The following is a 17233-nucleotide window of genomic DNA, read 5'->3' on the forward strand; positions in this document are numbered from 1 at the left end:
CACTGAGGACCTCACCTGGTCACTGAACACTACACAGCTGGTCAAGAAGGCTCAGCAGCGGCTGTATTTCCTGAGGAAGCTGAGGAAATTTGGGATGTCAGTCAAGATCCTCAGCAGCTTCTACAGCTGCACTGTGGAGAGCAACTGACCCACTGTGGAGAAGATCACCAGAAACCACACGTCTGCCCTCGAGATGAAGGTTTAGAAGTCTGAAATCCAGAACATCTCAAGTCAACAACTCCTTCTTCTCCACTGCTATCAGACTCCTGAACATCCATGAACATATCCTTATTTATCTTGTTCCATCAACCCTACCTAACTTTGCATTTGTGTATGGACAGCAAAGGAAGAATTTCATTGCACAGAGAAATGCCATTTCTTCTGTACACATGACAATAAACACTTTGAATCTTGACTCTTGAATCTTGAATCTGGTTAATGGTTCTCCTGTGTAGGTACTCTGTATTCCTCCTACAGTCCAGAGATGTTAGGTTACTTGTTTTTTCTGAATTAGTTGTGGATGTAAAGCAGATACAGGGGTTGAACTTTGTTGAATGAGGTGCTGTATAAGAGTATGTGACTTGTGGTGTATAGCACTTTGAGCGGTCAGTAAGCCTGGAAATAAAGCAAGCACAGCAAGTATCGATACCAGCGCTGGTAGTGGTATCATATTAATACTAGCGCGATAGGATCAATACCTTGTTTCTATCCTCTAGTTCAGTATGTAGCCGACTGGATTGTGTCAAATTAATACTTTTTAAAAAATGTAAATATTCCGCAAACACCCAATATAAAAATATCTGAACCTTTTTGTGTTGTCACATCTGTTTTATTTATAGCCTATAGCACATTTAAACAAGAGAAGTTGACTCAAAGTGCTTTAGAGATTGGTACATTTCATTTCAGGTATCCCAATTTTTTTTTTTTTTTTTTAAACATGAAATGCTGAAAGGTGTGATGTTGAAAGTAAAAATCATTGATTTACTGGTCATTAAAATGTGTTCAGAAATTGCAAACTTATGATGATTCATCTCAAAAGTCTTGACACGTGGCTCTTCCCTCCATAAGCTGCCTTTATAAGTAATAAATCTAAAAGCATTGATACCATTATTGGTATTGGCAATATTGATTGATACCAAAATTTGCAGCATGCCACAGTACTCCATTTCACACACAAATGATCATGATGTTCCATTTCTAAGAACAATAATGTGCCCTGCATATATAATTGAGGATTTTTTGCACTATAATAACTCTTAGTGCATTTCTGTGTAATTATTCTGCTACTTAATTTTAAAAAAGACTGCTGTGCAGACTTTGAACTTACATTACAGAAATATTCCCCCTACTGTTTGAAAATGCCAAAAGACATGCATTTCATTTTTTTTCATTTAAATTTTTTAAACCTAAACTCAAGCATACTGTTTACAAGATATTACATGCATACAACCAATCAGTCAAAACATAGTTAGTTTACAGTTTTGCATTACTTTTGTGCCATGAATTCAACTAAACCAGAGCAGATAAACATTGTTCCTCTTAAACAAGGTTAATATTAAAAGTTGGGATGGAAACAAGAGGCTGGAAGAGTGAGTAGTACAACTAGTAACAGGTCAGCGACATGACTGAGGGGAGAAAGATATATATGGGTTTTAAATGAACATATTCTCCCATCCAGACAAACTCTTTTACAGGGAAGGCTTTGTATATCACACACCAAATTAGACCAAGTCCAGGATACTAGTATCCATGCCTGATCTTATGGGTCCAATTCCTTTAGCCTTTTAAGCCTTGGGGGCCTCAGCCTTTGCCTCTTGTTGTTTGGGAGCCTCGGCCTTTGGTTGCTCCTGTTTGGGGGCCTCGGCCTTTGCCTCTTCTTGTTTGGGTGCCTCGGCCTTTGGTTGCTCTTGTTTGGGGGCCTCGGCCTTTGCCTCTTCTTGTTTGGGGGCCTCGGCCTTTGGTTGCTCTTGTTTGGGGGCCTCGGCCTTTGCCTCTTCTTGTTTGGGGGCCTCGGCCTTTGGTTGCTCTTGTTTGGGGGCCTCGGCCTTTGGTTGCTCTTGTTTGGGGGCCTCGCCCTTTGCCTCTTCTTGTTTGGGGGCCTCGCCCTTTGCCTCTTCTTGTTTGGGGGCTTCAGCTTTTGGTTGCTCTTGTATTCCACACAGAGTTCTTTTAACAGAAAAAATTACAATAAAAATATAATATGTGCATCAATATCACAATACATATAATAGTAGGCTCTGCTGATTTATGTTAATCAAAGAGGTAACCATACCTAGCTTCTGCAATATCTGTTTTTATGAACTGGCACGCTGAGCTGTATTTTGCTAGTTCCTGCTTCAGAGTGTCTTCTTCTGTTGTCCAGCTCGTCTTCTCTTTTTCCTGGTGAGCTGTAAGTGTTATAAATTACAAGATGGGTTCGAAGCTAGTATGAGCTTAGTAAAACATACAAAAAAGTCTTTACTTTCTTTACTTCCAACTACACGACTACTTTCATTCACTAGACTTCATAAACCATCACTTACCTTTCAGACTTTTTAACTGTATCTTTGCTGCTGCCACCTCATCTGTTATTGTCTTCTGCAAATGCAAAGAAAAAGCTCAGCAACACAAAGCACTGGTGAAACCACAGAGATCAAATTTGCACAAATGGTTTGCAGAATGTGAATGTGATAAGTATGTAAATATAAATGATTTGGAGAGAAAAAACCCACAAGAACCAAAGTGGAGTAAAATAGTGGCTCGCTTGGCTTTCTCCTCAGCCACATGCACAATGATGCTACACAGCAAAGGCACTTCCATTTGGTAATGTGGCATGTAGAAGATATATAGCATTTATAGACCTAGCATAAGCACTAGCCTACATGCTGTTTTTCTTACAGTTGAAAGCACCATCCACTACTGTTTCTTTGGGTGAAGGAGTATGCTAACTTTCCCAATAGGGCCTGCAATATATACAGCAGAGGCTATAATATATTGTTTGAATTAACAACAAAAAAAATCATCATTTTTTTTTAGATCCAAATCACAACATCAATCACATCAAGGCATTTTATATTATATGGCACAGACCCTGTAACAATACAGAGAACAAGCCAACAATCAAATGACACCTCTGAGTAAGCATTTGGTGACAGCGGAAAGGAAAATCTCCCTTTTAACAGGAAGAAACCACAGGCAGACAGGCCAAAACTACTGCTGCAGCAGAAAGATTTAGAATTGGGTTATATCATAAATCAGAAATGACTGAGCCAGAACAGTTCACATGATGAAGAATTTACAGGTGTTTCTTCTTGCATTAACCATTAGACGGCCTCAAAAACCACGAAGACAAAACAAGCTATAAATCAAAACACTGTGCTGCATCATTAGTAAATTTACGTAGCCTACATATGAGGAACTTGCCAATACAAACGACCATGTACGCTGTTACTCATATTAATTAATAATTGGATGCAATGTGGTGAAGAAGAAACGTGCATCATGGGAAGTGAAATCACAAACCCATTGCAGCATAGCTACGGGATCCATCTATATACTTTATCAAGTTTTAAGCCTAATCTTCAAAAGCGGGGGTGCTGGATGTCAAAGACTGATATTTTGTACAGTAATGTAGGAAATCAGCTTCAGTTTAGTGGTGGCATAAAGTCCACTGTCAGGCGGATAAGCCTGATTTTCTGAGTGCACCCGAGTACACCTATGCTCCTCAACAGGTGGAACGGGTTTTGGGAGTCACACTAGCTGTCTCTACCCGTAAGAATTACAAAGAAACAAAAGGAATACAACTGTGTGAACCTAATAATTATAAATATTTCTACTCACCAGGTCTCCCTGGCAGGATTTCGCATCTCCCTTTGACTTGTCCCCGTCGGTCTGGAGCTCGTTCACCTCCTCCTCCAGCGCTTTATGCGCAGTGCTGGCCTTTTCCAGCATGTTCTGCTTCTCTGCCTTATCGTTCTGATATTCTCCCAGCACATCATAGGCAACCCGCAGTCTGACATCCTGAAACTTGAACTGCTTCTCGTATTTTTCGTGCTCACCTTTCCGCAGTTTCATGATCCCCACTAAAGCGACCGACACCACTATGGTCGCAGGTAGCAAAAATGACTTCATTGTTTGCCCGGCGTTGAGAGCCTTCCTTTACTGTGGAAAGTGAAGAGCGGATCTTCTTACAGAGCGGCCTCTTCGACGTTCACGAGCAAAGTTGCTCTGTGCGTGACCCTGGCAACACCGTGAATGAATTAGTGAGTCACCTGCTGTTACCTGGATTGGACTTTAATCATTGTGGTTGTTCCTGAGCTCGTCAGTAAACACGCCCTCTCCTAGCATGCCGTGTCTAAAGATAGACAGGTTGGGCCTGTTGGCTTTGAGCAAACTGGTTTGCCTTAATAGGCATGTGGTCATGCATGTAGGCCTGTATACACACACACACACACACACACACGCACACACACACGTATATAAATTAGTAGGCCAAATAATAACCTCCATAATTCAAAAAAATATGTACGAAGGTAAACGCACATATAGTTCTGTAGAAAATATAGTGAACTGCCTTTCTTTAAAATAAATAAATAAATAAATATATATGTGTGTGTGTGTGTGTGTGTGTGTGTGTGTGTGTGTGTGTGTGTGTACTATGTTGAAAGCAAACAGCAGATGTTAGGCCTATAAGAGAAAGGCTCGAGATAGGCTGATCATGATGCAAATACATCCCAAGTGTTTGTTTAAGTGACTGCCAACAAGAGCAAGCGAGAGAGAGGGAGTGCCACAGGAGGAAACAGGTGGTTTGTCACGCCCATCCAGTTCAGCAGGTAACGCAGCCTGCAAGTTTCCCGTCACACCGGCGGACTGGTAAGGAGACGCGTGCGCAAGGTCGGAGACCTGGGATGAACAAGTGACCCTCAAGAGTTCTTCATCGTGTATCCCGTGTCTCCCCGTCGAAACCAAGATGAAGCTGGCGATGGCGTTAGTTGGCCTGAGTGTTGTTGTGATGGGTGTCTTGATTTTCCAGGTCGTGCATCAGGAATTCCGCCTGAGTAACTTAAAATTCCGCTTAGTGGAGAACTCGGCGCAGGTTACCAGGAAAGAGGAAGGCATAGTCGAACTGAAAGCCAAAATCTCCGAGCTGCAGAAATCGCTGGACGACGTCAACACAAAGGTGGAACAACTGAAAAAGAAAAAGGCAGAAATTGAAAAGTCATCGGAGGACGCGGGTAAAAGTCTGGCGGCCTGTACCACGGAGAAGGCAAGGCTCGCGGGCGCACACACGCACACAATTGCACTTCGACTCTCCACAGGTTTTAATTCATTTGCATGCTCGTGCAGTCTAAACATTAACAAAAAGAAAAAAAAAAGAAAATGATCATGTGACTAACTGTAATACATTTAAGTATTTGCTTGATTGTCTCTATTTGAGCTTCATTCCGCAGTAAACCGTAACTGCTGACTTCCACTTGTTTTCGCATTAGGAGAAGGCGGAGAAGACGAGGGATAGTACAACTGGGGAAATAGATCAACTCAAAGGTAAGCCAGCTTTCTGTTTAAGTTCTGCTTTGTTGTTATGAGCTCTGGACTGACAGATCTACAAATATGTTTGCTTCTATACAATGATATGGATCACATAGGAGAATAAGACAAGCATTTCTCTGTTTGCATTTTTAAATGCACTGGGTGTCGTCCCCCCCAATTGTCTACAAAAGCAGAAAAAGAACTGTTTCATTTTTACATTCCTTTATGAAAAACCTGTAAAACCAGCTGTTGCAACACTGAGCCACACGGGCTTACTTGGAACGCAAAGCTACCAGTTTCAAATAATACATTTACACTCTCATATGTTATTATCTTTTATTGTCTCAGACAATCATGAAGCGGCTAAAAGTAAAGCCCAGGAGAACATTCAGAGCTTGAAAGAGGAGATTTTTAATAGAGATAAAGCAGTCTGTGCCTTTCTTGATACAACCAAGGACAAAGGACGGTAAGATTTTAATCACCAGCATGCATCGTCAATAATAAATTGGATTACCATAGATCACTACTGGGGGCTACTGTACAAGTCTATTTAACACGCCTCTATTGCAAAACTGAAAACTGTCTTTTGATTTCTTGATTTTTCAGGAAGTTGTGTGAAAATCTTCAACAATCACAGTGAAGTCACCTCAGAACTGTTCAACAATGACTACCAACTTTTTCAGAAAAATATTTGTGCATCCAAGTTTTGTATCACCTCTAAGGTTATTATGGAATAATAACAAAAAAAGAAAAGAAATTCTGTGCATTCACTCAGAGAACAAGTATACAGACATGTGGAATAGAGAAATAGAATTCATTTCATATCATAAGAAGGCAATGAAGGTTGTATTTGTAATGTATAATGTGGGGATCATCCGACAAAAATTCTATGTGCTCAAAATGTTGCGCCTAATATGATGATATAACAATAGAAATAAGCAATGTAAATAATAGAAATAACTATTTGGTTAGTTATAGGGAAAGATTATGGTTTGGTTAAAGTGACCCTCATATCAACGTTTGCCACGTCTGTCTGAGCGTTCTGTGACAGTGTGTTCGAGCTGAAATAACCCCTGCAGAAGCTGTTTAACTGCTATGGTTGGGTACCTGATGTGAAACACTGTAGTGTCTCCTTTTATCATATTATGTTTTACTATTTTTTAGTTATTCTTTCGAATGTAATAAAAAATAGCAAAAGTTCACTTATTATTGTAACAATGTACAACACTTTCATTTTAGCTCAGGCAGTAATGAAAAAGCGACCTTGCAGTTATTTTGCACTGGTTTTATGATCGTGGAAACAATATTTTTGCTAAAATAGTTCCTGTAATTTCTTGTAGTAAAATAAACCAGATAGTTTTTTTAAAGGACACACGGACCCAGATTTTATTCAGTTTCTGTTTGGTTTTTATAAATTTGATGTACTATTAATGCTTTGGGCCATAAACAGCAGACCTTTAAGCAGTCTAGAAAATAGATGCAATGTGTGTAAAAGTGTAAAAGCATTGTATATATCAGTTAATACGACTCTGAATATAAAGGAAGCCAAAATGATAAAACATTTTAGATTTAAGAGGCAAAACCTAAATTATCACATCTGTTCAAATTAATGCTCCTTTAACTCCCCCTAGTGCAGAACCTAGGTTAAGACAGAGCATGTTACTGATATTGTGCTGATACAACTGAGGAAACACTTTCTTACAGGGGATCTTGTTTGGAGGAAACTATTAAAAGTACAATCTGAGTACACTGAACTTGTTACAAAACGTCTTGTATGAAATTAGATTGCCAAAAGCATTTATTGTGGGTTTAATGAGTGCTGTATGGATGTACAATTACTAAATAAAGCGTTTTGTGTTCCTAAAGTTCCTATAAGTTAACAAGCGCAACCTTATTATTGCTCATTTCTAAATATTGTTTTACCTTTACCTTTGCGTTCATGCAGTTCCCTTTACCGCCTTCAGCTAATCTGCAGGCAAGATGCCTTTCCTTATGGTTTCATGATAAGATAAGATAAGATAAGATAGAACTTTATTAATCCCTCGGGTGGGTTCCTCTGGGAAATTCGACTTGTATAGCCTTGTATTGAAAATAACCTGTATTTGTAAAGTATATAACGACACTGAATCAATTACAAACATATGATAATCACAAATTATTATTATAAATAATGCATTAATATTCTAAATGTTTTGTTTTGCTGTTGTTGTTCTTTTGAAAGTTGTTACAGAAATAATTGCTACCTCTCCTTCAACCTCCACCCACTTGCAAACTTTTAAAATGTCATCTTATTATCTTTTTTATTAATATCCGAATAGCTAATCATTTGGCACCAACTCAAAACATTCTGGCATGTAAACATTTAAATGACCTGCTCAAGTTAGAACTGAGCATCAGAATGAAGAAGGAAAGTGATTTAAATGACTCTGAAGGTGGCAGGGTTGTTGGTCCCAGACAGGCAGGTGTGAGTATTTCAGAAGCTGCTGAGCTGCACTCTTAGAAGGGATGTGTTAAAATTGACACATCATGTGTTAAATTTTAACACATGTGCTGCATCATATTAGGGACAACACATGATGTGTCAGTTTTAACACAATTAATGTGTCTGCTCCTTTAACACATCTTCTGTGTTAAAAAATGTAAACACAAGGATGTGTTATTTTGACACAAAGATGTGTTAAAATGTGTACATTTCAATTGTTTTTTTAAAAAAGGAGAAAAAAGATGGGTATATATTATACATTTATTGAATTCCATTTTTTATTTGGCATATTATAAATCATTACAAACTGAATGAACAACAGCTGTCAGAATCTTTTCAATTAAAATGTTTTAAATTAAATTTTAGCCAAAGCTATATCACAATTTCTACTTGACAAAATCAAACAAAATTCATATCCGACTAGCTTTCTATCTCTCTAGATCATTAAAATGTCAAAAAAATTGAAAAAAGGGCAATCATATATATATATATATATATATATATATATATATATATATATATATATATATATATATATATATATATATAATGTTCTGATATAATCCAGACAATACATGAATTAAAAATTTTAAAGGTAACAATTGTCATCTTCAACAAATTGTCAACATTTAACAAATGTGCAGTTGCATGCGAACAGAAAAACATACATTTTGGCGAATATAGCATCCAGGTTATACAATTTTGTACCTTGGGTTTAAATACGAAAATCAAAAATTTCAGCCAATCAGTTCATATTGTCTGTCCTTTCCACTGCATAGGTATAAAAATGGTCAGTCCTGATAAGCAGTGTATTTGACAAAGATGCCAAATGAGGTTTCTCACCTCTGTGAACAGAGACTCTCTACATTTTGGACAGGTGAACATTTTACTTGCATCCTTTAATCTGTGCAATCAGCTCCAGTACTTTGGTTTTCCTTTGGGTGGACAGCGGCAGGTCATAGACAAACTCAAAGAAGGTGAAGACGGAGCCAAGTGGTGCTGGATAGGACAAGTTACATACCCAGTACAGTTTGAAAAGCTTATCCACAGCACACGTCAGGCCATCATTCAGAGAAATGGTTACTCTGTCATTCTTAGCAACAATGATGTACTGCCTGGTTGCCCTCTTTAGATCACCGATGCATATCAGCTGGGGTTGGTGTGTTGTGGATGATGCTTCAGGATCACTGCAAAGCGATGCAATACTTGTTCCAGGCTTGGAGATGGGGAAGATAAAGATAGATTTTTAGAGAAGTATTCAGTGAGGTGTAGACAAATGCTTTCCTCAGGTAAACCGTAAGAACTTTACTGAATACATACCAGTGCAAAAAAAGGCTGCAACGACTGGCACCAACTGGTGGGAGTAGGTGTGTTAACACACGGCGGGGGGGGGGGGGGGGGGGGGGGGGGTTCTTGTTTCCAGGGCAGCAACTGATTTGAGCTTCGGAATGATACTGGCTTCCCATTTTCGCAAAAAGAGGTCCACCTTTCCTCCTGTAAGATTGCCAAACTCCAAGTCCAGCTTATGGAAATAAAAGAAGTGTTTAAGTTTAAAATGAAGCATTAAATACATTAAATCAAAAGTACATTCTGTCCATTTGGTAGCTGTATGGCTAAAATCAAACTTTACAGTATCACATTTCTGTTACCCATTCCACATCAAGCTTACCTACACAGTGAAACATAACAATTTACTTGGAGTGGTATTTGAATACAAGTCCATTATTCCTTAATTTTAGCTATGATTTGGGTTCCATCAGACCCTGAGAAAAAATTAGGACTTTTTAGTTGATGTGATATTGTTTTACCTTTACCTTTGCGTTCATGCAGTTCCCTTTACCGGCTTCAGCTAATCTCCAACATGCTGGGATTTTCCCACACAAACTATTTCCAGTGTTTACAGAGAATAGTCTTAAGAAGAGAAAAGATTAGCCCTTTATTGTCACTGTACACGTACATTAAAATATCACGCAAGCAGCAGTTCTCTGAGTGAAAATGTCTTGTTTATGCCAGAGGTCAGAGCAGACTGACCAGGCTGCTTGACCATACTGGGCTTCACAACCCTCAGCTAAGAACAGGACACCGAGGCTACAATTTGAACCAAAAATAGAACGATAAAAGACCTGGTAAATGGTGCTTGGTGTGATGAGTCTTGATGTCTGCTGTAGCATTTCAATGATGTGGTCAGAATTTGGTGTTAACTACATGAAAGTTTGGATCAATGAAAGCATGGATTCAAACTGCCTTGTGTCAATGCTTCGGATTGGCGATTGTGGTGAAATGTTTATTGGGATACTTTCTTGTCCCATTTTGGGTGCTTTAATACCATCTCTTTGTGACTAAAGTGTAACCATCTTCTGAAGGCTGCTTCCAGCAGCATAATGCACTATGTCACAAAGTTCAAGTCATCTTTGTACTCAAATGGCCTCCACAGACACCGGAGATCAATCCAATAAAGCACCTTTGGGATGTGGTAGGACAGTAACAGTTGCAGATAGTAAACTATTATCTATTATCTTGTCTCTTACGTTTAAATTTTTATTTGCACATTACTTTTTAAAATTGCGTTGCATTAGCTAAGTTAACAATATAGATTAAAAACTTTATATGTGCTATACCAGAAATAAGTTCCAAATATTGCAATATGCGTAAGTAAAGAAAGTTATATTTCTAATAAAATAAATGTTACGTACTTTAATCTCTAAGCTTTATGAGTAAAAAAGCTACAGAAAAATAATAATATATAATAATAACTCTATTAATTTTTTTATTGTCTAATCCCCATGTGATCTAAGTCTCTCTTATAAAACTATTTACTTGTTTTCTACAAATGTATAAAGTTTTTTTTTTTTTAACTTAATCACTATTAAACTTAAACTTAATCAACCATTAAAATCTGTCTTTTTGTCTCGGAAAAGTTAGAAAAAATAATGGTGGTTACCACGGGAACAGAAAAAAAGTTCTATTTGACACCCAATCATATTGGAATCTGTACGGCACGTGACTGTACCCAAACGACGCAACGGCAGAACTCCCTCACGCCGGAAGTTTACAGCCTGATCTTGACAAATGAAAGTCACCGGTAAAATAATAGCAGTGACACCCGCCATAGGACGTATTCCTATTCTGTGGAACATAAACACGAGTCAAAGATGGTTAAGTCACTTTTATTTTAAAACAGACCAGTGTTTACTGCAGCGACCGTAGTGTGTTTGGGCGCTAACTGACGAAAGCATTTGCCAGCTAACTCTCAACGACCAGTTACAGGATCATTTATCTACCTCAGAATATAGAAGATATCACCGCGGGGACAGTTTACAGATGGCAAGGAGACTGGGTCGAATACTCAGGGGCTTTCAGAGCCTCGGTTCACTCGCATTCATGAAGTCTGAACTCAGCAACCTCCCTGCCAGCGTTTCATTGAAGAGTATGGTGGTAGGTAGATCTGTGAGCCGTATTTTATGAAATACTTTTTCATGCTGTATGTGAGTTGTTTGCCGTGTCATGTTCTCCTCACTCATGCCAGATGTTTCTCCAGTGTTGTGACTGTACAGCTAAAAAACCAAAACAAAACACATGGCCAGCGTGAGAGTTTGTTAGCTTGTCGCAAAAACAACAACAACAAACGAACACATTTATATAAGATGACTATAACGAAGTGATTACAACTTAAAATAGCAGGCCATGTCACTACAACACGACCACAGAGGTCAACATCATCACAGATAACATAAGAAACACTTTATCGAAGAGTTGGAAAATGATTTTGTTAGCACAATTAAAAATGAAGTTCATTCAGTTCTTTTTCTTTTTGTGTTCTGCTTTGTTTTTGCCCTCCATCTCCCCTATATAACGTTTTAAGAAAAACAAGAAAAAGAAAGTGAAAAATGAAGTTCATTATGACAAACATGTAAACAGTAACAAATAATAGTGTTGTAGCTAAATATAATAACATACAATCATGTGAAGAAGGTTTTCCGTACTTCTTCCTGTTAAAAAGTACTACTAAAATCTACGTCCTGACTGTTTCCATAGGAATTAGGTATTCGAGTTTATATGAGTTAGAATTTATAAGATCATAATAATCTCCACATTTACATCAAGAAACTTATCCTGTTCTAACTCTTTACTCTTTGTGCTAACAACTAGTTGGCAATAAGGTCATTTACAATAGCAGAATGTCTCTATGCATGCAAGTGTACATATGCACCTCAAACACACAGGCATACAAACAGAATTAGGAGGGTAAGTATCAGTCAAATTCTCCTAATGGAAGTAAGACAACAGATTTATTCGATTTTAAATTATCAGCAATTCCTAAGATCTTTATAAAGGCAGACGTTTTGGCATTTTGCTGGTTAGGAGTATCCAGTCTTCCCAGGAGTTGACATCACAACAAATTCTCCCCAAGGTCAGATTGTGCAATGCTCAGAGAAATTGCAACATCTCAGACTCTACAGGCTTCAGTTATAATGATAAATATTAAAGTTCATAACAGTGCAGTTAGAAAATGGCAAATAGGGTTTGCTTGGAAGGGCTGCCAAGTGAATGTCTCTTCCTTATAAAAAGAGTTTGGCTGCATGGCTCAGGTTAGCAAAGTACCACCTGAACAAACATATCAGGAAAAATGTCCCTTTGACAGATGAGACCAAAGTGGAGGTGTTTGGTAAAAACGAAACAGAGCATATGAATACAAACACCTCAAACCCACAGTGGTGGAGCGGTGATGATTTGGGCTTGCTTTTCAGCCACAGGAGCTGGGTACCTTGCAGTACCCGTATTAACAATTCAAATGTGAGGACATTTGTCTGACAGCAAAAGTGGAGCTGACATTGAGTCATGCAACAAGACAATGATTTCAAACACAACAACAGTAAATCTACAACAGAATGGCTGAAAAAGAAAAGAATCAAGGTGCTGCATTGGTTTGCCAATATCAAATATAATAAATATAATATCCAATATCAAAATATAGCTATTTTAATACTTTTCGCTCATTTGGAAAATGTTTTCATGACCCCCGTTGACTTAATAGAACCACAAATATTAAAGCAGCATCCATATGGTATCTATATGAGACATCCACACTTTGTCATTACCCTTTCGCTACTAACAGACATTGTAATTCATTTCTCTGTTTAGCGAGCGCTTCCATCACTCTTTTCATCCAACCCCCGGGACTTCAGTCTTCCTAACTCCTCATGGGGCACAGAAATGAGGCAGCTGTATGAACATTATAACAGCCAATGTGAGGCAGTGACAGATGGAGGAGAGGAACAGGGTGGACTATGGAACAGACTGCCAAGCTACAATCGTTCTCTGAAGTATGCTGCAGGTAAATATACAGACCCAAAAGTTTACCTGAAATAAGAACAAGAGAATTTCCAAAAGCTCCAAAAGTTTAACGTGGCTGCTGAATGTTCACTTGTGTTCTTTCCCATCAGGTGGAGTATACCTTAGCAAAATAATCCAGGCAAAAGCTCGTCTTTTCACCCGCAACATCAGAGACCCGGGGGCAGCATTTGAGTACGTTATCTTTGCTAACAAAAAGGAGCAAAGGTGTGTGTGCATTTTCCAGGCTGGACACCTTCTGGAGGGACCACCAGGGTGAGATAACACACTCCTGTCCAAGCTTATCGAAGTCTGTGCTTTTCACGTTGTTATACTCCATTCTCTTTGTCATCCTCTCAGCCAGCAGCTTTCCAGTAAACCCAAAGTGGCAGAAATAAATGGGAAAAAATAAAGGAAGACTTGAGAATTTTTAGCTAGACTTAACTCTAAATGTTCCGTCAAATCTCACAAGTTTTACTGTCTCATGTACCAATGTCTGTGCTTCCAGAAATGTCCACGGGGGGGCGATAGCCACTATGATTGATACCGTGACAGGAACTCATGCTTGTGTGCATTCTGGACCTGTTATGACTGCCAACCTCAACATCAACTACCGCAGGTACAAGAACAAAAATCAGCAAATTGTACATGATAAGAATATTTATTGAACATGTAGCACACCTTACAGAAATATGAGGATTAAACTGTTTAGTATATTAAAGGAAAAAAATGTTAGATGTTTTCATGTGTGTTGTCCTGCTTGTTAACATGGAGCATATTTAGCTGCTGGGCAGGGTTTATGGAAGTATCACTGAGGCGGTCATGCAGAAGTCATGAAGGTTTCTCCCTGCTCCAAGTCAGTATAATGAAGATCGACTCTGAATGATGTCACATAGATAATTCATTGTGGAAATTAAATATGCAGCATCGGTGTCACCGAGTCAGCCCAAACGGTTCACTTTCTTTGGTCAAGCACGGACCAACAGACATTTGCTCGGCTGCCCAGTTGTTCTGTTTAACACATAGCAAAATATGAATAATTACACATATAATTAACACAAAGTAACACCTCTTAGTGCACTACTTTGATCATTTACTGTGAGTTTGATCATTTTGTCTTGTTCCAAGTCCCATCCCGCTGGGAAGTACAGTGTTGATCAAATCCTCTCTGGATAAGAAGGAAGGCAGGAAAACGTTAGTTTCGTGTAAAGTGACCAGTGCTGACGGCGCCAGATTGCACACAGAAGCAACAGGTAAAGCAACAGGTTTTCCCCCTCCCACACACACACACACACACACACACATACAAAATCTCAGATGGACATGTTACTGTGAAAGCTGCTGGTAAGTGGTACATCTGCTTGTCTGTTTTCTTCTCTGCAGCACTGTTTGTGTCAATCGGCGTCAGCCAACTAATGAAAGGGTGACACGAACACGCCAGCCAGCCATCTATGAAGAAGGAGACTTCAGAAACAGTGTGCATTTTTTTTGTTTTGTCTAAGTGGGCCATTAGTTTTTTTTTTTAATTAAAAGGATGTACATATTTTATAGGTGATAGAAGGAAACTCTTATATTAAATAAAAAAGTTAACCTTCTATTTATACTACTAATATGTTGCATTTGATCTGATACTTAGCTCTACTTGACTGCTGCTCCTTCATGTTACTAACTCATGAACAAATTTACTGAACTAATTCAGAAGTATTGATGGTATTGATGCAGTATTGATGGTTTTAATTAAGACTGCTGTATTTGAGAACAATGTTATTGATTTAAATGTACTGTTCATTTATTTATCATTTTATTTTCTCCAAAAAAGCCTTTTCTATTGGTATTGCGTTGCTCATGCAGGTGGTGTGTTTGTCAGAGTTAAATAATCTGCATTGAGAAATAAAACGTTTTTTGGGGATACTTTGAAACTGATGATCTTTACATTTGAGTAGATACCGTCAGACTTAATCTTGAAATAATTCTGTGGTAATCTGCTGAACTTAATGATATTCATAGGTTAATACTATTAATAGTAAACACTGTGTAGTAAATGTTGAAAGGTTTAATTAAGGGATACTGAAATATATGTGATACAACATCAGCTTACTACTTTTTGTCAGTAAATCACACAACTGAAGGACGAATGGGTTCTAAATTTATTCTTGAAGTTTTGTGCCCCTTACATCACAAATGTTACACAGTTTTGTTTTTCATGTGTGGGTTGTAAACTGTTACCCCCCGTGTGGTGGTTGTGGTTTTATTTGAATGTGGGGTGTGAATTTGCATGCCATGAGAAATTATGACATACAATGAAGGCACGAGGACTTCAAACCCAAAATCGTCACGACAACTGGCTGTTTTTTACACGAGCTGGTTATTCTCGTTCACTCTGACACTTTGAACGCGTTTCTACATTCAGAAACGGCTGACGGATGCCGCAGTATGCCATAATAAGTAACACAGTCCACATCACAGAGATCAGTGCTGCTCTAGCAGCCACTGCAGACCACAGTTCTACAAAACATGACACCTGAGAGTATGTAGAGTACTGTTTTTGATTAAACACATACTGTACTGACTATAGGTTGAGGACAACATACCTCCCGAATAGGCTGGCATCTTGTAACTGAGGAGCAATTACAAAATGACTCCAAAACATAAAAATATTATATGTGGGATTAGTTTTTTTAGGGAGGTAGCAGGTTCACTTTATATATATATATATATATATATATATATATATATATATATATATATATATATATATGGAAGAGCATATGGGAGAAGGATGCAACCCATAACGGCAATGCTCAGTGGCTAGAGGATCTGAGGGCTGACCACAGCGACCTCCCTGAACAGGGTCCAGTAACCATCACAGTGGCAGATATCCAAGAAAGGGTCTCCAGTATGAAGAGTTGGACAGCACCAGGGCCCGACATGGTTCACGCCTACTGGCTGAAGAAGCTGACTGCACTCCACGAGCGTCTGGCAGCACAAATGAACCAGCTGCTAGTTAACGAGAGACACCCGGAATGGCTAACTGAAGGCCGGACGGTCCTGATCCCCAAGGACCCCAAGAAGGGACCGGTCCCCTCCAACTACCGACCAATAACCTGCCTCAGTACTACATGGAAGCTCCTGTCAGGCATCATATCGACTAAGATGAACAGGCACATGGGTCAATACATGAGTGGGACACAGAAAGGAATTGGCAAGAATACCAGAGGCGCAAAACACCAGCTACTGGTAGACAGAACAATCAGCCGAGACTGCAAGACCAGACTGACCAACCTGTGCACTGCCTGGATTGATTACAAGAAGGCCTATGACTCAATGCCCCACAGCTGGATACTGGAATGCCTAGAATTGTACAAGATCAATGGGACCCTAAGAGCCTTCATCAGGAACTCAATGGGGATGTGGCGTACAACACTAGAGGCCAACTCCAAGCCCATAGCACAAGTCACCATCAAGTGCGGGATCTACCAAGGAGATGCTCTGTCCCCACTGCTGTTCTGCATAGGCCTGAACCCCCTCAGTGAGATCATTAACAAGACTGGCTACGGATACCGACTACAGAACGGAGCAGTTGTCAGCCACCTCCTGTACATGGATGACATCAAGCTGTATGCCAAGAGTGAACGAGACATCGATTCACTGATCCACACTACCAGGCTATACAGCAATGACATTGGAATGTCGTTCAGACTGGAGAAGTGTAGTCGGATGGTAACAAAGAGAGGGAAGGTAGTCAGAACTGAGGGATTGAACTACCAGAAGGCAACATTGCAGACATAGAGGACAGTTACAAGTACCTGGGGATCCCACAGGCGAATGGGAACCATGAAGAGGCCGCTAGAAAAGCTGCAACCACCAAGTACCTGCAGAGGGTCAGGCAAGTCCTGAGGAGTCAGCTGAATG

The 17233-nt window shown here is 39.2% G+C and overlaps 3 protein-coding genes across 3 annotated transcripts; 2 read left to right on the plus strand and 1 right to left on the minus strand.

Moving 5' to 3' along the window:
• Nucleotides 1-1657: 1657 nt before the first annotated feature.
• On the minus strand, nucleotides 1658-4304 carry zgc:174935 (uncharacterized). Its single transcript, XM_004541321.4, has 4 exons — nucleotides 3820-4304; nucleotides 2523-2577; nucleotides 2273-2387; nucleotides 1658-2166 (listed from the first exon to the last, which is right to left on the minus strand). Exons 1-4 carry the CDS (start codon nucleotides 4108-4110, stop codon nucleotides 1785-1787), a joined length of 843 nt encoding a protein of 280 aa, XP_004541378.3. The 5' UTR covers nucleotides 4111-4304; the 3' UTR covers nucleotides 1658-1784.
• Nucleotides 4305-4788: 484 nt separating this feature from the next.
• On the plus strand, nucleotides 4789-7377 carry si:dkey-87o1.2 (uncharacterized). Its single transcript, XM_014412072.3, has 4 exons — nucleotides 4789-5245; nucleotides 5469-5523; nucleotides 5857-5974; nucleotides 6115-7377. The coding sequence occupies exons 1-4, from the start codon at nucleotides 4949-4951 to the stop codon at nucleotides 6146-6148; spliced, it is 504 nt and encodes a 167-aa protein (XP_014267558.2). The 5' UTR covers nucleotides 4789-4948; the 3' UTR covers nucleotides 6149-7377.
• Nucleotides 7378-10990: 3613 nt separating this feature from the next.
• Nucleotides 10991-15240, plus strand: them4 (thioesterase superfamily member 4). Its single transcript, XM_004541319.3, has 6 exons — nucleotides 10991-11425; nucleotides 13133-13325; nucleotides 13435-13597; nucleotides 13830-13940; nucleotides 14450-14574; nucleotides 14705-15240. The coding sequence occupies exons 1-6, from the start codon at nucleotides 11312-11314 to the stop codon at nucleotides 14746-14748; spliced, it is 750 nt and encodes a 249-aa protein (XP_004541376.2). The 5' UTR covers nucleotides 10991-11311; the 3' UTR covers nucleotides 14749-15240.
• Nucleotides 15241-17233: the final 1993 nt, after the last annotated feature.

The sequence above is a fragment of the Maylandia zebra genome, linkage group LG11, assembly GCF_041146795.1.
Source record: "Maylandia zebra isolate NMK-2024a linkage group LG11, Mzebra_GT3a, whole genome shotgun sequence".
Taxonomy (NCBI): domain Eukaryota; kingdom Metazoa; phylum Chordata; class Actinopteri; order Cichliformes; family Cichlidae; genus Maylandia; species Maylandia zebra.